The sequence below is a fragment of the Ptychodera flava genome, chromosome 6, assembly GCF_041260155.1.
Source record: "Ptychodera flava strain L36383 chromosome 6, AS_Pfla_20210202, whole genome shotgun sequence".
NCBI lineage: Eukaryota > Metazoa > Hemichordata > Enteropneusta > Ptychoderidae > Ptychodera > Ptychodera flava.
The window spans coordinates 47,054,332-47,079,193 of record NC_091933.1 but is presented as its reverse complement, the minus strand read 5'-3'; the positions used below and the strand labels follow the sequence as shown (position 1 = coordinate 47,079,193).

General features: G+C 39.0%; 1 protein-coding gene across 1 annotated transcript; it reads right to left on the bottom strand.

The window, feature by feature from the left end:
- Window positions 1-984: 984 nt before the first annotated feature.
- LOC139135991 (protocadherin Fat 4-like) lies at window positions 985-12,476 on the bottom strand. The gene is given in 12 exon segments (XM_070703812.1): window positions 985-3,168; window positions 4,254-4,413; window positions 4,838-4,893; window positions 5,163-5,239; window positions 5,877-6,061; window positions 6,852-7,003; window positions 7,546-7,876; window positions 8,054-8,609; window positions 8,611-9,017; window positions 9,766-10,007; window positions 10,462-12,166; window positions 12,382-12,476. Coding segments are annotated over 7 exon segments (3,525 nt in total). The 5' UTR covers window positions 12,117-12,166; window positions 12,382-12,476; the 3' UTR covers window positions 985-3,168; window positions 4,254-4,413; window positions 4,838-4,893; window positions 5,163-5,239; window positions 5,877-5,879.
- Between the last annotated feature and the right edge of the window lie 12,386 nt (window positions 12,477-24,862).

The window sequence follows — 24,862 nt, the reverse complement described above, 5'->3', positions numbered from 1 at the left end:
CCAAAGTCGATTACAATTTACATCGCAAGTCGATTACAATTTACATTTGATAAAAAGAAGCCCGCCAAATGTATACGCCTGTATATACTTCAAATCTGGGAACTAATTTATGTACAAGACCATACAGGGCTCGAAATTAGCGGTTGTCCCGCGTTCACAGACTACCAACTTTTCCCTGGGGCTACCAAAAGGTGTGCAAGTATTCACATCAAATGAATAGAAAATTCACATGGACAGAATCTTGAAAAACGGGTCTTTTCCTGCCTGGTTAAGGGAAAAATATCCCTAAACTACAAAATGCATGGGCCACCAGCCATTGTCAATGGGCTATCAACTTAAGAAAATGGTAGCCCAAGTGGACTACCAGGGAAAAAAGTTATTTTCGAGCCCTGCCATATAAAACCAAAAAAAATGCTGTAATGTACTATTCATATATATGCTTTGAGATGCACATATGACTTAATTAATTATTCCTGAACATACCCGGTCACCAAACCCACAACACCACAGAGGCAGTGAGAAAGATACATCTCTAACAGTGTCAGTCACTCTGAAAATAAAGTACCGGTATTTTATGTTTCTTCGCAGAATTTTGGCTTTCTTGTATCACCCTGACTGTTTTTGCCTTGTGTCCGTGAATGGTTATTATCATATGACTGTAAGGTGGGCTCTGCGATTAATCATCAAATCAAAAGAGTAATAAGAACATTCCCACAAACTGAAATATGTACTCAACTCGACTTGATGGAAATCCAGCCTGAATATGAATATGAGATACGGTGCTATGCAGCAGTGCGCCAACTGCTGTGCAGGGCTGATGCTGTTCGTGCACGTCACGTGAGAGTGTACTCAAACGACTGTATAACGTGACCAGCTATGCTAATTTGAATCCTAGTAGTGATAATCACACGGCGGCCGGTGCGTGGGTGAAGAAACAGAAACCACGGTGTGGGGCAGAGTAACCGTGCAGAAACCAATGGAAAATGATTCTGAAGATGCAGTGTTCGCATTTATTTTTTGCAAATGAATACACAGATGAGAGAACTAACATTTGCTGATACCAAAGCAAGTTAATCTGTATACATATTTCAATATTTACAAAATAGTACAATCTCTGTATCGTTTCCACGTGAAATCATTTCTAGATAAGCAAATTAAAAATTATAGAAATATACACCATCCTATATATGTACATAAATTCACAATGAATGTATCATGTAAATATCAAATAACCCTGATTCGATTATTTCAAAGCTGACATTGGACAATTTTGTAGGTCATCATAGTACAAACTAGCGACAAAATTTACGTGAAACCAGTCGTCATATTTACAATATTTTCGAAGAAACATTATTTCTTCATCGTCAAAACATTATCTTTACATATCTATCGAGAAAAAAATTATATTGAAGACTTCTGTAAATGTTCAGTGAAAGAAAATGTTTATCTATGTCTAATCCGATACCAGAATTCTTTGGTTTCGAAAACTCAAATCAAAACACGATTGCAGGCAATCCGTGATCATCAGCGTTTCAGATAATGGTTCACATTCTGTACAGTAAATAAATTGGTGACAATCGGTCACAACGAAAAATCTTGGGACTGTGGCAATAGAGAAAGACGGGTGGTATTGACTGATGACGCTATTGATGACATCACTGACTGAGCATATCAAAGGTAAGAACGACGACGCATGCGCCCTGTAGGTCATGATGAAACGTTATGTATTCCTTCAATCGAAAATGCTACTCTGTGGGAAGCATTTCATGACTAAATGAAGTACTTGAAAACAAATTAAAAAATTAAAAGACTTCGATTTTTTTAATTTCAACTATTTTACCTAGACAATAAACGATTAAAGGTACACGCATCGTTACAGCAGCTGAAGCCTGAACTTTGAGCATTAGCCGTTCGATTTTCATTTGTAAAAACCCTTGGCTGTGTTATATAGTTAGTTTGTCATGTAAAGCATGCAAGATTGTCTGATCATTATTATGACGTGTTTGGTGAGATCTGGTGTTAGTCTATCAATTGCAACTTGTATAATGTACATGTATTTCATGGAAGCTCGTGGTTTTTGTATATGACAGGCTGTATTAGTACTGAAGTTGTCGTGTAGGCTTATGCATTGTATTCAGTGATGACATATCCCGAAAGCGTGTTGATGTGGCAACTATCGTCATATTTTACGTTATAAAATGTGATTAAAAATCATGTCTTGTAGTATCAAGGGCTACGTCTGACTAATTGCAAATCCATATCAATTTTCCGTGTAAATAAAATAATCGGGTATGCATTGTCAGAGCTTCAACACTTGTAAAATAATACAATGACTCTATAGCTAGTGTAGGAAACTTAATCGGCTATGTGATCATTGTTAATTAATCTTTACAGAACACGAAGACATCAAAATACAAGATCAAACAGACTAGTTCTCTTAAGACAAAAATGCTAACAAATGCATATCTTTCAAACGAAATCCATCTGGTATACGTTATTTTAAAGCTTTCTTTCCATTATTTCATAAGAACACGATTGGAACTAATTTGGGATAATTGGATGGTGAAGTAACGTCGATTCAGGCTGCAAATGTAACCTCATCTGCTTTTCTTTTCAAGTTTCACACTTGTTTTTATGAGTTGTTTGTGATATCGCAACATTCAGCTATAGGGCACCAAATTTTGAGAAATTTGAGAAATATGAAAATCCAATTATCCCAAATTAGTTCCACTCGTGTTTAAGGCACATTCGTAATACGATTGCGTCACGTCCGTGACGCGATTACGTCATTAGTACTGATCGATAATCATTGAATGAAATTGTTGTGATATCTATGTGATATCAATTGTATGAAGGGACGGAATTATGAAGGGACGGTATTTCTATCGGGGACGGAATATTACATAATACAATGATTCTATAGCTAGTGTAGGCAACTTAATCGGGTATGTGATCTCTAAGTAGCATATCACTTCTTGTCCTAATGACTTAACTATGAGCTTATTGGTCAATCTGTTGTATGGTTAGGAATTTGAACATGTAAGGAATTGTGGGATTGATTTTAGGACGCAACATCGCCCGGTACATTGACGTTGGGGTTTTCTGTCACTGTAGATAACCATCGGCGTTGTCCGGTCCGGCTGTTATATTCGTAGGGACGCCCAGTTGCTGTGAAGAAAACGGAAAAACGGTTTTCGTGTTTACGCGTTACATTTCGAGTTGTACTTGAAATCTGTTTAAAATATCGATGTATATTGACCGTTCACATTTGATGCTTGACGATTCATTTGTCATCCGTTTCTTTGCCAAACGTAACGCCATCAACGTTCGTAGTGTTTTGAATTATATCACATTATTACCCATTAACCCCATCCATCCCCCATAGGCGACCCCCCCCAAAAAAAAAACAAACCTGTGTGACGTCACGGTATTAAAGCTCCATAAGCTGTATCTTTTGGCTATTTTTTCAGAACTTTTGTTTTGTGGTTTCCCTACGCGTTCAGCAATGAATCCCTAAACCGTAATTTAATGCCAAGTATTTAGCATATATACACAACCTATATAGGTATAATCTACATTGATATTGTTGAAAATTGTATTCAAGTCAGGACTAGAATTCATTTGTAAACAATAAACAATGATCACTACACATATACAAGCTGTGTTGACAAAAAGAATACTCAAAATTTCAGCATGACAAACGGATTAGGGTCAGACACGGTAGTTGATATACAGAAGCAGAATACTGAAAAACTTGCCACAAGTTACAGCTTATGTTCCTTTAAGAGATTTGATGCAAAGTATGTTTTGTTCCGACTGAAAACTATAAAGCGGCAGTTCTGAGCACCTGGTTCTCGCAATTGTGCTCATTTACATTGGTTATTTACATCATGTTAATAATTGTTTGAACTGTCTACGCTGGGTTAACGACGAAGAAAAGGTTTTGCTTTCTCTAATCTTACAAACTACACACGGTACGCTAACAGCTTTGTTGCCCAAGATATAGATAGTCAACTTGAACGTCAAAACAGACGGTCTATTTTATGTGGAAACATTAACCTCGATTCCGGATTTTTTATGATGTACAGGGCAGAAAATGTCTTTCTCGAGAAACGATTGCGTCGTTAAATGCTTTTCAAGGTTTATGAATTGTAATCGGCTAAATGAGTTATCAAGCTCAAAACCTGAATAGCATATTCGTAATTTTGTGTTCCAAATTTGAGAAATCAGTGTCCGACGCTAGGAATATTTACCCGGATCAACAGCGCGTCCATCATACTGCTTTGCCGTGTGCAAGGTTTTCAGTTCGCTGTTGTCGGGTGGCTTCTGAGCATTCTGCGTTACGTTAGGATTCTTTTCCGCTGGTGGTCGCTGTGGTGGTGGTTTTTTCTCCGTGGTTGCCGGTGGTCTGGTCTGGAAGATAGGAAACATAGCCCCGGTATCATATTATTCTAAGCACTACATGTGTAACAATTTGGGACATGCAACCTGCTAAATTTTTGAAAATTCAACATTCTACATCGGATGAGTTCGGAGGATTTCCCCATTAGCAAGCCCTGTTATCTCCTTTATTGATGATGGACATGGAAGTCGTCGGAATTCAATGATCTTTCCATGGTAACAACCGTGGCGTTACTTCAAGAGGTGATTTTTCACATACCATAGATGAGCCGAGAAAGCTGTAGCTAGGAAGAGTACACTGGTGAGGCGATCAGTGGAAATAAATGATAACATAATCTAGTAATAGGTGAAAAGTGTGATTGGGGAATTATTTTGACCTTTACAATAATTCTGATGAAAGATGATTATAATTGAGTTGATAGAAGAAGATACTAACCATCGGTAGCATGACGATATTAGGACTTGGTTGATTAGTATTCTTGTTTTTGTACACTGAAACAAATAGAAAAAAGGACAAACAATGAGTTGATTCGATTGCAGTTCTTCATGGGTCATTGCATCGTATTCTTCATGATCCAAAAAACTCCCACTGGAGATATTTTTATCAAACACAAATGTCAATATTGAATATTTAATGTGAGTTTCATTCTGATAAGTCAAGTTGCAGAAACACAATTTCATAGTCTAATGCAGGCTGAACTAAAGCCGACATCCTCGACGACAGAAAGGGCGCCCATGACCTTGATGTGTCTTAACTGTACCTTGGTTGGAACCCCATCCTTCTCTTGCGGCGGTTTTCGATTTCTGCGTAGGCTTCGCAGCTGGCTTCTTTGCATCTCTGTGAACGATGAAAAGTGAAAGTGTTTTCAAATTGCTGGGAAGAGATCAATTCTTTGGTGTTGTTTTATCGTCAGGGGACGACATACAATGTTGATGCTGGTGCGTTCCTAAGGTTGTAGAAGTCTCACGTGCGTTTCATATATTCAGAAGGAGTATTTTCGATTGCATTTTCCGTTCTAGCCTATTGGTGTTTGTGATGAATTGTATTTCAATGTTCCACGCGTATAAATTCAAACATAAGTTAAAATCACAATGCCGGCATCAGGTTGGTCCGACAATGGACTCCACTTTATGAAAATATACCCCAGCACGGCACGAGCAGCACCCTGGTGCATCTCCAATAGTAGACTGAGGATTTGTTTTGTTTAACGATTCGGCTTTAGTTATGGTACAAAAGCATCTAAATGATCAAAGTATCCTGCGCAGTGAAAATAGTACAGGATTCCTCGAACGATATTCATCTTCGGTTCACAAGTGTGAATAAGCAATGCGTTACCTGCTTCAACGTAGTATAGGAATTTTCATTCTATATAAAGCTTACTATAATAAACAAACAAACAATAGGCGATAATATTATTTCTGGACCCCAATTAAGACATCCAGCAAAAGAAATCGAAATCTATTCTCTCACTTACTTTTTATTCTTCTTCTTCTTGCAACAGAAAAACCAGATGAGATAGATGGCGAGTAGAATCAGGAAAAGTATCAACAAAGACAGTAGGATAGTAACAAGATACCCCCCACGTCTGGTACCATGGGGTCTTGTTTGGATCTTCGTGTAGCAATACCTGTTTAATGTCCCATTGTGTGAAGGGGTCACCTGCCAAGATAATTGAAAGTGATTGGAGTAGAAAACAGTGTTTCGACGCTTTTCATGGACTGCAAGATCTTATGGCGTATTAAAACATCAGTACGTGTCAAAAGGCTTGTTCAGCTTTTATTCATCGCATAGTCAATTGTTTTTGGACTTTGTTTGCATTGTGGTCAGTGATTTCTGGTTATCATTCTTTTGTATTTTGGGTGTTTTTGTCTATCTCCTTCAATTGTTTATCGTCAGTTTTTCGTTCTTGGTTCTTTCGGTGTCTTTTGCTGCCAGTAAATTGTCTCTGTGTAATTTTCAAGCTGTTATTTTGTTTGTCGGCTCTTTGTAAAACAGCGCTGTTGCTGACAGGATTCCGAATTAACTTATGTTAACTGTATACAGAGAAACCCGTTCAAATGTATGTTTATCAACGGAAAAGCCTCAAACCTGTAAAGTCAAGGTTTCTTTGTTTTGGGTCGGGGCTGCCTACTCTTCCGTATACGCTGATGCACTGACTTTAATGAAATTTCTTAACTAATCCGAACATTACAGTACATGTACTTCTCTCATCCGGGCATTTCAGCACCACTCGAACTATTCATATGGGTTATTTGTACTTCATGACGCGATATCAAACCTTGCTGCAAACTGGTGATCGACTCTTGATGTGCTGATCGAGAAACAATTGGGGAATCAGAAGAATGTCTTGAACTAAACCATATAACGAGGCAAAAGCTATCTACATTTGGTGAATAGGGCCGTACAACTTTGAGGTAAAACCGTACAAGACATGAAATATGAAGCTTACGGACAAGCTGGTCTGACGGCGTCCCTGCCGAGTTGGCTGTGAACTTATTAAAGAGATAATCGTTGGTCGTAAACTTCTTGACCTTGTCAAATCCATTCATAGAGTCAGCCGTGTTGTCCTGTACACCATACACGTATACGGTAATCTCGTGACTGCAAAGATGACAAACAAGAAAAAGAAATGAAAAGAGCGTGATTCGAATGTACGGAGCTCATATATATGAACAACTGGAAGAGGCAAACACGTTGCTGTCCAGTTTTTTATCTAAGCAGTCGTCATGAACAACAACATCATTTATTCATGCCACTGAAACGCATTGCTTGTGAAAAGATTATAAATCCAGGGTTGCATTCCATTTCTGAATTTCAAGAATGCATTGATACAGGCTGGAAATAATGTTTCTGCTTTGATATGAGAACTTAAATAAAAACAATGTGAAACATTCTGCAGGGAAGAGTAAAATGAATACTTCGTTAATTATGAATAATTATATTTATCGAATTTATTCTACATGTACGTATTTCAGTCACCACAAATGAGCATAGGCCTATATACATTTATAGTTCAGGCAGAGTGGTCATCGAAGTGAAAATGGGCAATTCTAATATTGTGATCGAATTATCATTAACTTAATACAATGATCAGCTTCACTTAACGACTGGATAGTGCCTGAATTTACTATTGAAAATCTTACTCTTGCTGTAGAAGTCGTCGAGATGTTGCGGACACACCGGAACCTATCTCACGGCGGAGTATATGCGAAACACCGGCTCTACCAGTGGGATAGTCTTCTTGGATAACTGCGGAAAGTGCGGCAATGAATTCATCTTGGGTTGACAGGAAATAGTCCATGCTGACGGACATGTAAAATTCAACAAGACGATCGTACGGATTGAAAGTATCGATGCGAATGGTTGCGTCCACCTGAGATGTCAGCCTCGGTACACCGTTATCCCTTGCTTCCACAAAAAGGTCGTATTTGGTATCTCTGTCGGGCTGTCGGTCCACAATTACCCGGATGTTGCCTAAACGGGGAAAATGTTCATTACTGCTTGAATCTGACAAACACACGTACGCACTAATTATCAGAACATGGATCCGCGATAACCTTTGTTATAGTACCTTTCGTAAAACAAGAAGAAACCCTTTGTGTCGGTTGATTTCGATTGAAAGTTACTGAACATTGTTATGTAGTAACTCACCTGTGACTGTATCTAATTCAAACAAATCTGACGGCTGCTTGAAGTAGTAAGTAACAGTTTGACCGAAATCTGCATCTGTTGCCGTCACCGTGACAACAGGCTCACCAAGGTCATTCAGGTATGACAGTTCTTCACTGTAGTAACTTGGGTTGAATATAGGATAGTTGTCGTTGAGGTCGTTGATCGTCACGCTGACCGTGGTAGTTCCCGTTCTCGACGGACTTCCATTGTCTGCACCAAGAAGCACGAAATCGATCAGCTGGTGGGTTTCATAGTCTGGCGGTTGTTTCACCGTAATGATGCCCGACGTTGATCCCACCTGGAAGTATGTGTTTGCCACTGTTTCTGATGCTGGAATGGTGTACGTGACCGCACCGTTTGATCCTTCGTCCAGATCTATGGCGGTAACAGTGACCACTTCAGTTCCAATGGGAGAATTTTCATCGATCTCAGCCTCGTACGGGTTCTCTGTGAACACTGGTGTGTTGTCGTTGACGTCAATGACGTTGATGATGACGTCAGTCTCGCTGTAAAGGGAAGGCTTCCTGGTCGGCAGCTTTGCACACTAGGTCGTAACGGGCGATGTTTTCCCTATCGATAAATGCGGCGGTGTAAATTCTCCCGGTAGTGGGATTTATGTAGAAATGGTCCTTGTTAGCACCGCTTTCTAATGAGTATACGATTTCACCATTTAAGCCGGCATCTGGGTCTGTAGCCGTGACAGCATCGACGAAGGTATTGAGCGGGACATTTTCTTCCACACCAAAGACGTATGGATTCATGGTGAACGTTGGAGTGTTGTCGTTTACATCAAGCAAAGTGATGTCAATAGGTGCAGTTGACGATAACATTGGGGTGCCGTTGTCGTTGACGGTTACCGTCATGGCGTAACTTGCTTTGGTTTCTCGGTCTAAAGCCTGTGCAACTGTCAGCACACCTGTGTCTGGGTCGATGTTAAAGTGACCTGAATTTGAAAGGCAGAAAGAAACGTCACTTGTGACAACAACGCCAATGCGATTCAAATATCGCCGGATCAATTCAGTTGAGTTAAAGGGACATTAGCTGTAACTTTTGACTAATTTTTCACTATTCTGTTCCAATGTATTAACTACAGAATTTTACTATAATCCGATCATCATGACCAATGCCCGGTGTCCTGCTTGCCAACACAGCCTGTATATGTGAAATGACCATTGTTATTGTTGATAAATGTATTCTAGTCCGGACCTGAATACAAAATTTAAACAATAACAATGCAGATTATACTCATCTAGGGTATATTTATGAGCTAAATATTAGGAATTTCTTCATGGTTCAGGGATTCAAACCAGAAACTGCAGATGATACACAGAACAAACAGAATTTTAAAAATGACCAAAGTTACAGCTAATGTACGCTGTGCAAATTTTGACTATCTGTTTCTTTACATTATTGTTAAGTTCATTTGCATACTTTTATAACTGAAATTCGCGATGCAATTCTATAACATTGGCAGAAATATAATTATTTTTTCATTTAAAATATAGAGGAGCTGATGAACAGTACTAAATGAAAATGCTGATTTCGCATACCTACCGATTTAAATTTGGTACGGTAAATTTGGTACGGTCTTGTGCGATTTCGTATGATTTGTCGATAGATTGTTGCGTGGATTGTTGGATAAATGAAGGGGAAATTGGGTCACTGGAGTTATCTCATCTGTCAGGACTTACCAAGTTCGTTGCCGTTTGTGAGAGTGTACGTGAGTCGCGCATTCTCACCGATGTCGGCATCTGTTGCTAGGACTTGCAAAACAACGGTGCCAACTGGAGTGTCTTCATAGATACTTTCCGCATACGATGACGGGTTGATAATTGGAGCGTTGTCGTTGACGTCCAGGATAATCACAGTGATGTAGCCGAGACCGTAGAGCATAGGGGTACCACCATCCGTGGCGTTGATTATCAAGTCATATCTGGGGGAAAGGTCATAAAGGAATCTCAGACGTTTTAATTTTTTTCCGAAAGATAATGACTAGTGTATCTGCTCTGAAAACATCACACGCTTTCAAGAGTGCTGTTTTGTAAATAAATCTATTTCCATCTGATCTTAAAGTAAAATCAAAGCCACGAAAAAGCTAATGGTGACCACACTGACCTGGCTACCTGGTATAAATTACCAACTTAACACTTCAAAATATAATTCAAAATTCTACATTCAGTTTCTTCAAGTCACAGGCAGCGAAAATAAACGTAACTTCTCGATCAGCCTCATTTATTCCCCATGTTATGAAAAAGACATATTTTGTATTGTTTTATCTAAAGACATGCTTAATGTTGGCTCGGATATATTGTGAGAAACCTTGATAATTCTTCACTATTATAACGTAGCTCCTTGCAAATATAGAGTGTATGTGATATCAGCCTTACTTGTCACGGGTTTCTCTGTCAAGTCCGACATTTGTTGTGAAGATATCACAATCAATTGGGTCTGAGAGAAATTGGCCGAGAGGATCTGTATCCGGTACTATGCTACACGTGACTTCACCATTAGTTCCGCTGTCTGCATCGTACACAAGTACTGGAGTAACCAGCGTGAACGCCGCGGCATCCTCGGAAATAGATACAGTGAAGTCGGATGGAGAGACAACTGGTGCGTTGTCATTGAGGTCGTTGACGTCGATCTGCACATTGGCCAACCCTGTCCGTTGTGGCGTTCCACCGTCAACTGCTTCAACCATGAGACTGAACATCGTGTCAGTTTCATAATCAATATCATCGGCCGTGGTTATCACGCCAGTGTTTGGATCGATGTTGAAATTTTCTTGACCTAAACCGGCGGCAAAGCTGTATTGGATAGCACCGTTGGTGCCCGAATCACGGTCTGTTGCTGTGACGGTAGTGATGTAGAAACCAATAGGGACGTTCTCATCTATGTTCTCAAAATATTGGTCTGGGTTGAAAATGGGACTGTTGTCGTTTTCGTCACTGACGATGACCGTCAGATTCATGGTGTCACTCATCGTGTCGGGTGCTAGCAGGTCACCGGCGTTGTCATAGGCGGTGATCTCTAGAAGGTATCTGGCAATCGTTTCACGGTCAAGTAAAGCACTTAGGGTAATCTCACCACTCAGCCTATCAATCAGGAACGTAGCTCCCGGATCTCCATCTGTGATGAAGTATGCCAACTCACTGTGTTTACCTGGTCCATCGTCATCTGTAGCCACTGCCGTGTAAATGAGTTGACCGATATTGGTATACTCAGACCAGGTCACACTGTCTGATGACGGATCGAACACAGGTGGAAACCTATTCACGGACAGGATCGTGATCGTAACGTATCCCTCACTCGACAGGGATGGTGTTCCACGATCAGTCACCGTGTAGGTAATTTGATAAAAGTCTTTCACACTGTGATCTAACGCTTTATTGACCTGTAAATCATTGCCGAAGAGGATAAAATCATCGTTTGGATCACCCGCGGTTTTCGTGATGTCTACTTGTCCGTTAGTGCCGCTGTCAGCGTCGTAAGTTGTTAGAGTTACCACAACTGTACCGATGGGTTCAGTTTCATCGATGCTGGCACTGTACGCGCTCGGTGTGAACACTGGCACATTATCGTTGACGTCAGTCACGGTTATAGTGACGTTTTCCTCAGTTACCAGTTCGTCACCCGGAAGTGTCGGACTGTCAGTTGCAGCGATTGTAAGTACGTAGCGGGCGATAGTCTCTCTATCAAGCAAAGCAACTGTGAATATCTCTCCAGAGATTTCATCGATAGTGAAATGTGCTGCGCCATTTCCGGCAGTGATGCTGTATCTTATTTGTCCGTGAGGGTGACCCGCATCGTCTGCATCAGTGGCTACTACCTGAAACACTGAGGTAGCCAGAGGAACATCTTCGCTGACGTCCACATCGTAAGGTGTTGACTGGAACACGGGAGCGGCTTCATTTACGGGTTCAATAGTCACAGTCACCAAAGTAGTAGCAGAGTTGGCGCCGGGGGCGCCGTCGAGATCCTCCGCTGTCACAGTCAGAGAAAAGCTTTGCTCAAGTTCGTAGTCGATAGGCCCCGTTGTTGTCATTTCTCCGCTATTGGGATTAGCGAATTGAAAGAAGCCGCTTGGATCACCAGCTACGTAAAACCAGAAAGAGAAAGCACTTGACATGTCAGTGCTATAAATTTGTAGATTCTAATTATTCACACTGAAACTAAGGCTACTATGTACATATGTAACTGGCTTTTCAAAATGTTTCGATGTCATTTATGTTCAACTAACCAATAAGTAGACATGTTCCCGTTCGACAGTATTTAAACAGAAAACAACGATCGCATGACGTAAAACCAACCTGTGATTGAATATCGGATGACGTTGTTGTCATTGAAAGCCGAGTCGGCGTCCGTTGCTACCACAGTAACCACACTTTGACCGGCTGGTTCTTCTTCATTTACGGAACCACTTTATTGAATATGAAAGACAGAGAAAGGTATTCGATCAGATGAAGGCACAAAAATGAGAATTCAGGACTCAGAAATGTCAGGATGAAATATTAAAGACGTGGTATTCCTCGATATTCGATATGTGGAAGAGTCTGTAAACATTAAAGGATCCGTGACGCTGTTTCTTAGTGTCTGTTCCTTCATGAAACACCTATTAAAATCAACCATGAACTACACAGACTCATATAATGTCTGATGAAAACGTAAAATTAAACATAATTGCATTGTATACCGTTGGTGAGATTTACAGCCTGTGAGACTTAATCCCATTAACATGTAGTTCTGGTAGATACCGGAAGATAGTATGCAATATGTGATCGTCTTCATCATCATATCTGTTCTTAGACTATCTATAATGGCGATTGCTTTGTAGACTGCCTTTTCAAGTATTAATCAGGAGTTCCAAAAATCAAACTTTTGTCGGTAAAAGTATTTAAAGTAAAAAAAAAATTAAATAATTTCAAAAGATAGCGACTTGAACCTGAAAATACGGCGAATTGTTGAAGAACAATTATAATTAAAGCTGCAAGCAGCGTTGGCGGGGCCCAAGCGATTAACCTGGTTTCCAAATCTTCCACTGATTATATTATGTGCAAATTTTAGCTTGAAAACAGTCAAGTTCTTGTAAAGAAGAATTTTGAACATCATCTCACATTTATCTGTTCCATGCAAAATACAATATGGCGGCAAAAACATGTGAGCGATCTAATTGCCTTTCACAAACCTGAAAGAGCTCTCACTAAGAATGACAAAAGTGGAATTTCACTTCCATCAGTGTTTTGGTTCAGGAGAAGAAGATTTGTAGAGATAAATTGCGATTTTCAAGAAATCAAATATGGCGTCTTAAACTGAGCACGGTGACCTACCAAAAATTAGTTTCAAAAGTACAAGACATATATGATTTAGATACTACTCAAAATTACAATACGGGAAGGTTAAAATATTCCATCAAATAAATGTATTAATCTCTGAAATTTTTGGCGTAATAATTGCAAATTTGGTTAAAAAATAAATAATTAGTCATATATTTTTTCATTTCATCTTTACTGTTTAAAGTTTTACTTTTGTATAATGTTTTGACAAAACTGTGAAAATTTAGAAAATCAAGCACGGTGACCCCTCTTTTTTCTTTAATATTTGATTATTCTCATATGCTAGAATGCAAAAATTTTCATGTGTTCTTCCTTGTGTTGCTTTCTGGCCTGATCTTGTTTAGTTAATGTTTTACTGTCATGAGACACAAACTCTTCTTCAACTACAATGTATATCGGAGTCAGAGCTATCTCTGTCACTGCTCACGTATATACTACAGTAGCAGGGCGGTATCTGATAGTGACAGTTGCCCATAGGAAGAAGTTGTATTAACTTTGATAATTTTGACACTATTTTTGTTCAGTTTATCATACAACTGCGTTCTTGTTCTACTCTCTACAGCATGTTGAACTGTCCAGTATTCAGCTTGCTAGCACAGCCTGTGTATGTGTACCACGTATCAGTGCTGACAACTGACTGTCAGTCTGGACTCTAATCAAACTATCACCTAAATACATATTTATATATACAGGTTTTGTCGACAAACTGAACAATGTGTGTTTGAGCATGCTGTAGGGAGACAGCAGGAAACTGTAGTTGATATATTAGATAGATTGCAAAAATCATCAACGGTTGCAGCTTCTGCCCTGTTACTAGGCTCAAGTTAGATTTTTTTACGACAATCACACATGTTTAGATTTTTTCGAGATATAAGTCATGGAATGTGACAAAATGGTTCTAGATTCTGTTAAATTATTACTAACATAACAACATTTGAATGACATAAAAATGGTATTCACTTCATTAGATTACCTACAAAAAAACTTGGAATCGGAAAATGTAAAACATAAAAGGGAACCAATAAATTTTCAAGTGCCCCCTGCAGGTAGAGCAAAATTTTCAAGTCCCCCTCTACTACCCCCAAAATTTTCGATTTCCCCTTCCTGAATGAATACCTCCAACCCCCCCCCCCCCCACACCTTTTTTTGTGAACGCACGCAGCCTTTGTAAAAAATCTGCAATCTCTATCACTGCTGTACTGTACATATCGCACTATAACGCACGAAACCTGTTTCAGCATACCAGTTTTTCAAACGAATTATACGTAGATATCCATTTTCATAGCAGTTCAAAAGTAAAATACTCAAAGACTTGACAAATTTGTGCATGTTAGACTTTCGATACATTTGCTTACGCTTGAATTTAGCATGGAGCTTTGGTAGCTCCATGAATTTAGCAAGCGATGCTCGGACAGCGCACAGCGTATCGATGACACTTGGGTCAGGGGTCATCACCAAAAAGTCAGTGCGTATCCACGGCCAGGTTGAATCATGCCACGGATCGCGGAAATCACGGATCATAAATCCAAATGTTCATGTCTATTACTTAAACAGAACCCTAAATATAAAACACATAATGTTTTGATATGGAGAAACATCTTTTTGTTTCACTGACGATCAAGTCAAATGCTCAAATATCGCGACAAGACTTGCGGAGTTGCACAATATGAATGCGGAGTACGTCGACTGTACTCGGCGGACGAGCGGGCGCCTTCTCTGAAAATCTGTTTCCGATATAACGTCACAATATGCGAATTCATCTTCAAGGAAGCCAATTCACACAAGTTTCTAACATCAGTAAGGATATTTGCTTATTGGCAGCTATACACCATCAACATTTTCGCCGTTCAGGAGTGCCTTACTCGCTCTACCTTGTTAAAAAAGCCGTATGCTTTGGCCGTTTAAATTTACCCATGGAGATCGCCATTGTGAATCTCGCCGCAGAGACTCAAGTTAACCACAGACCGTTGCCGGGAACAAACACACCTGAACGCAGGGCTACTTTTGCACTAATAAACTTCACAAATTAAGGAAGTACATGTTTACTGAGTGTTCCCACTGTAATAAGTTGTGCAAACAATTCTTCTGAACAGCTACACTATCAACTGAAATGGTCACACCTATTTAGACCTAGAACTATGGCAAGAGCGTCCAGCTTTGAATAGCAATTTTACCGACAGGCTGTGAGTAACAGCAGCCATTTTAAACCTAGTTTCCTTCCCAACTGACAACAATCAATAAACTATTTGTAGTTGGTAATTGCGGCCGCCTGCTAGCCGCATCGTAGACTGTGATTTGTGAATATTTTAGTGGGTGAAGGCGATGTGAGACACCTGAGTGTGGTGAACGCGATAGGCGGGGTGAGTGCTATATAATATCCCGGAATCCCGAGGACACCGCGACATGGCACTTTGATATGATATCCGATATTTACGGCTATTAGACTATACAATACCGAAGTTAGATTGGCTCGACTAGATCTATAAGATGGTGAAATCTCCAATCTATATCGGATATTCACCCTCGATTTGACAGAATCTAGTATCGCCTGGTATCGAAGTTACAGTCGGTCCTTCGCAGTCGGGTTTGTAAGGTAAGGTGATGAAATGTCCGATATATATATATATATATATATATATATATATATATATATATATATATATATATATATATATATATATATGATATTTACCCGCGATTTGACAGAATCTAGTATCGCTTAGTATCGAAGTTAGAGTCAGTCCTTGGAAGTCGGATTTGTGGAAACCTGTAAGGTGGTGAAATCTCCGATATATATGTCGGATATTTACCCGCGATTTGACAGAATCTGGTATCGTCTAGTATCGAAGCTAGAGTCAGTCCTGGGAAGTCGGGTTTGACAAGAAGTGTAAGGTGGTGAAATGTCCGATATACATATCGGATATTTACCTGCGTTATGACAGAATCTGGTATCGTTAAGTATCGAAGCTAGAGTCAGTCCTTGGAAGTCGGGTTTGACAAGAAGTGTAAGGTGGTGAAATCTCCGATATATATCGAACATTTACTGGCGATTTGAGAAAATCTAGTATCGTCTAGTAACGAAGCTAGAGTCAGTCCTTGGAAGTCGGGTTCGACCAGAACTGCATGTAAGGTGGTGTATTCTTCGATATATATCGGACATTTACCCGCGATTTGAGAAAATCTAGTATCGTCTATTATAGAAGCTAGAGTCAGTCCTTTGAAGTCGGGTTTGGCAAAACCTGTAATGTGGTGAAATCTCCGATATATACCGGATATTTACCCGCGATTTAACAGAAAGTATATAGTCTAGTATCGAAGCTAGAGTCAGTCATTGAAAGTCGGGTTTGACCAAAACTGTAAGGTAGTGCAATCTCCGATATCGGATATTTACCCTCGATTTGACAGAATCCAGTATCGTTCAGTATCGAATTTACAGTCAGTCCTTGGAAGTCGGGTTTGACCAGAACTGCAAGGTGGTGTATTCTTCGATATATATCGGATATTTACCCGGGATTTGACAGAATCTAGTATCGTCTAGTATCAATATTGGAGTCCCCAAATCGCTGATAAATATCTGGTAAATATCGGCAATTTCACAGACCTTGTGTGCCGAGGCACAGGGCAAGTCATTCTAGTATTGTGTGCTATTTATATTAGAGTCCCCAAATTCCCGATAAACATGCAGTAAATATATCGACGATTTCACAGATCTGGCGTACCGATGCATAGGGCAAGTCATTCTACTATTGTCTAGTATCGATATTAGAGTCCCGAATCGCTGATAAATAAAGGGTACATTTCGGCGGTCACAGACCGGGCGTGCAATGGCACACAGCAATTACAGTGAAGTTAGATCAAGCTGCAGAACTTCATTAAACAAGGTGTTGTTTTAATAGATGTGTATCAGCGATTTTTATGACATTTACAGCTGGGCTTGATGTGGTCTTGTTTACATTTTTAATCAGGTACATGCTCTCAGTTACACAACACACCAGGGCCACTCCATGCATGTCAGATAGAGAAACATAAACAAATCACCACACCTTGCAATGTCATGTATCTTTCTTTTTTATTAGTGATGAACAAGTGAGCGTGTATTGAGACACCTACATATAAAATTACCCAAATAGCTTCATTTATGATCCTTGACACTCACATATCAGCTGTGCGTAGACCCCAGTAATTGTGCCCTGGCGGGACCTTGTCTCTTATTCAGTCAATCACAGCAGTCGGCCACCCCTTAAAGCTAGTGGCACACTCCTCTAAGCTGAATTTGACAGCGGGCATTGCAGTCTGTTGTGCCGTCTTTGACTTTCAAGTGTACAATATAACATACATCACTGATTGATCTTCTGACTGACGAGGTTTTACACTGCAGCCTTATGCACATTGTGGCGACTTAACCGATCCAAATGCCTTTCGCAAACTTGAAAGTGCTCGCACTAAGAAAGATATGAGTAAAATTTCAGGTGAATCTGTGTGTTGGTTTTTGAGAAGAAGAGTTTTAATGATGAAATTGCGATTGTCGCTATATCCAATATGGCAAACAAACCACTTGACCGACCCCAACGCCTTTCACAAACTTGAAAGTGCTCACACTAAGGGTGACAGAAGTAAAATTTCAGTTGGATCGGTGCGTTGGTTCTGGAAAGAATAGTTTTAAAGATGAAATTGCAATTTTTCACAAAATCCAATATAGCGGCCAAAGCACATGACCGATCCAAATGCCTTTCGAAAATGTAAAAGAACTGCCACTAGGGATAATGAGTGTAAAATTTTAGTTCAATCTGTACATTGGTTCTGGAGAAGAAGATTGCTAAGGATTAAACTGCGATGTACATAAAATCCAATATGGCGGCCAAATTACATGACTGATCAAATGTTTTTCTGAAACTTAAAAGGACTACCACTAAGGAATATAAATGTGAAATTTTAGTTCAATTGGTGTATTTGTTCTGGAGGAGAAGATTTTTAAAAATTGCATTAACGATTTCACAAAATCCAATATGGCGGCCAAACCACGTGACCGATCGAAATGTTTTTTGCAAACTTGAAAGAGATCACCCTAAGGATGACTTGAGTAAAATTTGAGCTTAATCGGTGTTTTGGTTCTAGAGAAGAAGATTTTTAAAGATTAAATTACGATTTTTGCAAAATCCAATATGGCGGCCAAACCACGTGACCGATCCAAACGCCTTTTGCAAACTTGAAAGAGATCACACTTAAGATGATATATGTGGAATTTTAGTTGAATCGGTGAATTTGTTCTGGAGAAGAAGATTTTTAAAAATTGCATTACGATTTCACAAAATCCAATATGGCGGCCAAACCACGTGACCGATCGAAATGTTTTTTGCAAACTTTAAAGAAATCACCCTAAGGATGACTTGAGTAAAATTTGAGCTTAATCGGTGTTTTGGTTCTAGAGAAGAAGATTTTTAAAGATTAAATTACGATTTTTGCAAAATCCAATATGGCGGCCAAACCACGTGACCGATCCAAACGCCTTTGCAAACTTGAAAGAGATCACACTTAAGATGATATATGTGGAATTTTAGTTGAATCGTGAATTTGTTCTGGAGAAGAAGATTTTTAGAGATTAAATTGTGATTTCACAAATCAAATATGGCGACCAAACCACGCGACCGATCAAAATGATTTTTGCAAACTTGAAAGAGATCGTTCAAAGGATAACATGAGTAAAATTTGAGCTTAATCGGTGTTTTGGTTCTGGAGAAGAAGATTTTTAAAGATTAAATGAGTATTTTAGAAAATCAATATGGCGGCCAAGGTCACGTGACCGCATGCAATTTTATGTGCAAATTATGAAGACCTTAGGTCATGCTTGCTATACAAAAAAATTCAAATCGACTAGACCCCTAGGTCTTCTGGAGAAGCCATCTTTAGGTTTTTGGAAAATCCAATATGGTCGCCAGGTCACGTGACCAATCAAAATTTCAAGGGTCAGGTGCACGAGTACTAATTAACACCTACTAGCTCTGCAAATTTGAGAAGTTTTCATTCAGCCGTTTAAGAGATCTAGGTCGACAAAGAATCGGCAGAAGAAGAAGAAGAAGAATTAAAGCTGCAAGCAGCGTTGGCGGGGCCCAAGCGGATAACATGGTTGAAAGATCTTGCACTAATGATATTATGTGCAAAATTCGATCTTGGAAAAGTATGATTTTGAACATCATCTCATAGTTACTGTATGTGTCAGTGGGAATTGCATGTTTTACGTAAAATCCAATATGGCGGCCAAATATGAAGGGTGTAGCACTTGTGGTTACTGAGTTATGGACATATACTCATATTAAAGGGCAAAGGTCATCGAGGTCACGTGACATTTTGTCAAAAAAATTGTAATGCTAAGTTATCCCTATATACCAAAAATCAGACCTCTAGCTCTATTGGCTGGCTCAGAATTAGATATGCGCATAATTAATGAGGTACAGGATGTGGTGTCATAAGGTCTCCCATCATACCAAATATGAAGGGTGTAGCACTTGTGGTTACTGAGTTATGGACATATACGTATATTCAAGGTCAAAGGTCATCGAGGTCACGTGACATTTTGTCAAAAAAATTGTATTGCTAAGTTATCCCTATATACCAAAAATCTGACGTTTAGCTCTATTGGGTGGCTCAGAATTAAATATGCGCATAATTAATGAGGTACAGGATGTGGTGTCTTAAGGTCTCCACTCATACCAAATATGAAGGGTGTAGCACTTGTGGTTACTGAGTTATGGACATATACTCATATTTAAGGTCAAAGGTCATCGAGGTCACATGACATTTTGTCAAAAAAATTGTAATGCTAAGTTATCCCTATATACCAAAAATCAGACCTCTAGCTCTATTGGCTGGCTCAGAATTAGATATGCGCATAATTAATGAGGAACAGGATGTGGTGTCATAAGGTCTCCCATCATACCAAATATGAAGGGTGTAGCACTTGTAGTTACTGAGTTATGGACATATACGTATATTCAAGGTCAAAAAGGTCATCGAGGTCACGTGATATTTTGTCAAAAAAATTGTATTGCTAAGTTATCCATATATACCAAAAATCAGACCTCTAGCTCTATTGGCTGGCTCAGAATTAGATATGCGCATAATTAATGAGGTACAGGATGTGGTGTCATAAGGTCTCCCATCATACCAAATATGAAGGCTGTAGCACTTGTGGTTACTGAGTTATTGACATATACGTATATTCAAGGTCAAAGGTCATCGAGGTCACGTGACATTATGTCTAAAAAATTGTATTGCTAAGTTATCCCTATATACCAAAAATCAGACCTCTAGCTCTATTGGCTGGCTCAGAATTAGATATGCACATAATTAATGAGGTACAGGATGTGGTGTCATAAGGTCTCCCATCATACCAAATATGAAGGGTGTAGCACTTGTGGTTACTTAGTTATGAACATATACGTATATTTAAGGTCAAAGGTCATTGAGGTCACATAACAATTTGTCAAAAAAATTGTATTGCTAAGTTATGCTTATATACCAAAAATCGGACCTCTAGCTCTATTGGCTTGCCCAAAATTAGATATGTGCATATTTAATGAGGTACCGGATATTGCACCATAAGGTCTCCCATCCTACCAAATATGAAGGATGTAGCACTTGTGGTTCCAAAGTTATGGACATATATGTATATTTGAGGTCAAATGTCATCGAAGTCATGTGACATTTTGTTAAAAAAATTGTTTTTCGTAGTTATCCTCTATATACCAAAATCTGACCTCTTGCTCTATTAGATTGCCCAGAATTAGATATGACTCTTACATAGGCCAGAATAAGCCATTTGTATAGCTTAGCTGCAGAGGCATAGGGGAGGTCAAAGGTCATTGAAAAATCAGACAAATAATACTTTAAAAATTTTCTCCTCAAAAACTGCCTGGTTCATTTCCTTGAAATTTATTATATAGCATCTAGTAGTGTGGCCTATAAAGTTTGCGAAAAGATTTTGGTGTTAGTTCTGAGAAGAAGTTTTTGAATGATTAAATTGCGATTTTTCGAAAATCCAATGTGGCGGCCAAATCATGTGACCCATCCAAATGTCTTTCGCAAACTTAAAAGAGATCACTCTAAGGATGACATGAGTAAAATTTCAGTTAAATCGGTGTGTTTCTTCTGGAGAAGAAGATTTTTAATGATTAAATTGTAATTTCGTAAAATCCAAGATGGCGGCCAAATCATGTGACCAATCCAAATGTCTTTCTCAAACTTGAAACAGATCACTGTAAGGATGACATGAGTAAAATTTCAGTTAAATCTGTGTGTTGTTCTGGAGAAGAAGTTTTTAATGATTAAATTGCGATTTTCGTAAAATCCAAGATGGCGGCCAAATCACGTGACCGATCTAAACGTCTTTCGCAAACTTGAAAGAGATCACTCCAAGGATGACATGAGTAAAATTTCAGTTTAATCAGTGTGTTTGGTTCTAGAGAAGAAGATTTTTAATGATTAAATTGCGATTTTCGTAAAATCCAAGATGGCGGCCAAATCACGTGACCGACCTAAACGTCTTTCGCAAACTTGAAAGAGATCACTCTAAGGATGACATGAGTAAAATTTCAGTTAAATCGGTGTGTTGGTTCTGGAGAAGAAGATTTTTAATGATTAAATTGCGATTTTCGTAAAATCCAAGATGGCGGCCAAATCACGTGACCGATCCAAACGTCTTTCGCAAACTTGAAAGAGATCACTCTAAGGATGACATGAGTAAAATTTCAGCTAAATCTGTATGTTGGTTCTGGAGAAGAAGATTTTTAAAATTAAATCGGTATTTTTCGAAAATCCAATATGGCCGCCAGGTCACGTGACCAATCGAAATTTGTATACCCAGGTGCACGAGATCTCATAGGTACCTATTAGCCCTGCAAGTTTCAGAAGTTTGCGGTAAGCGGTGTTTGAGTTCTAGGTCGACAAAAAAAGAGCGGAAGAAGAAGAAGAAGTAGAAGAAGAAGAAGAAGAAAGTTGAACTCCTATAAAACCAATAGGGGCCCAGCCGGTTGGCTTGGGCCCCTAATTAAAGCTGCAAGCAGCGTTTGCGGGGCCCAAGCGGATAACATGGTTGAAAGATCTTGCACTAATGATATTATGTGCAAAATTCGATCTTGGAAAAGTATGATTTTGAACATCATCTCATAGTTACTGTACGTGTCAGTGGGAATTGCATGTTTTACGTAAAATCCAATATGGCGGCCAAATATGAAGGGTGTAGCACTTGTGGTTACTGAGTTATGGACATATACTCATATTTAAGGGCAAAGGTCATCGAGGTCACGTGATATTTTGTCAAAAAATTGTAATGCTAAGTTATCCCTATATACCAAAAATCAGACCTCTAGCTCTATTGGCTGGCTCAGAATTAGATATGCGCATAATTAATGAGGTACAGGATGTGGTGTCATAAGGTCTCCCATCATACCAAATATGAAGGGTGTAGCACTTGTGGTTACTGAGTTATGGACATATACGTATATTCAAGGTCAAAGGTCATCGAGGTCATGTGACATTATGTCAAAAAAATTGTAATGCTAAGTTATCCCTATATACCAAAAATCAGACCTCTAGCTCTATTGGCTGGCTCAGAATTAGATATGCGCATAATTAATGAGGTACAGGATGTGGTGTCATAAGGTCTCCCATCATACCAAATATGAAGGGTGTAGCACTTGTGGTTACTGAGTTATTGACATATACGTATATTCAAGGTCAAAGGTCATCGAGGTCACGTGACATTTTGTCAAAAAAATTGTATTGCTAAGTTATCCCTATATACCAAAAATCAGACCTTTAGCTCTATTGGCTGGCTGAGAATTAGATATGCACATAATTAATGAGGTACAGGATGTGGTGTCATAAGGTCTCCCATCATACCAAATATGAAGGGTGTAGCACTTGTGGTTACTGAGTTATGGACATATACGTATATTCAAGGTCAAAGGTCATCGAGGTCACGTGATATTTTGTCAAGAAAATTGTAATGCTAAGTTATGCCTATATACCAAAAATCAGACCTCTAGCTCTATTGGCTTGCCCAGAATTAGATATGCGCATAATTAATGAGGTACAGGATGTGGTGTCATAAGGTCTCCCATCATACCAAATATGAAGGATGTAGCACTTGTGGTTCCTAAGTTATGGACGTATATGTATATTTGAGGTCAAAGGTCATCGAAGTCATGTGACATTTTGTTAAAAAAATTGTTTTTCGTAGTTATCCCTATATACCAAAAATCTGACCTCTTGCTCTATTAGATTGCCCAGAATTAGATATGACTCTTACATAGGCCAGAATAAGCCATTTGTATAGCGTAGCTGCAGAGGTATAGGGGAGGTCAAAGGTCATTGAAAAATCAGAAAAATAATACTTTAAAAATTTTCTTCTCAAAAACTGCCTGGTTAATTTCCTTGAAATTTATTATATAGCATCTAGAAGTATGGCCTATAAAGTTTGCGAAAAGATTTTGGTGTTAGTTCTGGAGAAGAAGATTTTAATGATTAAACTGCGATTTTCATAAAATCCAAGATGGCGGCCAAATCATGTGACCAATCCAAATGTCTTTCGCAAACTTAGAAGAGATCACTCTAAGGATGCATGAGGAAAATTTCAGTGAAATCAGTGTGTTTGTTCTGGAGAAGAAGATTTTTAATGATTAAATGCGATTTTCGTAAAATCCAATGGCGGCCAAATCATGTGACTGATCCAAACGTCTTTCGCAAACTTGAAAGAGATCACTCTAAGGACGACATGAGGAAAATTTCAGTCAAATCGGTGTTTTGGTTCTGGAAAAGAAGATTTTTAATGATTAAATTGCGATTTTCGTAAAATCCAAGATGGCGGCCAAATCACGTGACCGATCCAAACGTCTCTCGCAAACTTGAAAGAGATCACTCTAAGGATGACATGAGTAAAATTTCAGTTAAATCGGTGTGTTGGTTCTGGAGAAGAAGATTTTTAATGATTAAATTGCGATTTTCGTAAAATCCAATAGCGCGGCCCAAATCACGTGACCGATCCAAACGTCTTTCGCAAACTTGAAAGAGATCACTCTAAGGATGACATGAGTAAAATTTCAGCTAAATCTGTATGTTGGTTCTGGAGAAGAAGATTTTTAAAATTAAATCGGTATTTTTCGAAAATTCAAGATGGCCGCCAGGTCGCGCGACTATTCAAAATTTCTATACCCAGGTGCACGAGATCTCATAGGTACCTATTAGCCCTGCAAGTTTTAGAAGTTTGCGGTAAGCGGTGTTTGAGTTCTAGGTCGACAAAAAAAGAGCGGAAGAAGAAGAAGAAGAATTAAAGCTGCAAGCAGCGTTGGCGGGGCCCAAGCGGTTAACATGGTTTCAAGCTCTTGAAGAGATGGTAATATGTGAATAAATTGAGCATTGAAAAGTCTTTTAGTTGTTGTAAAGAAGGATTTTTAACATCATC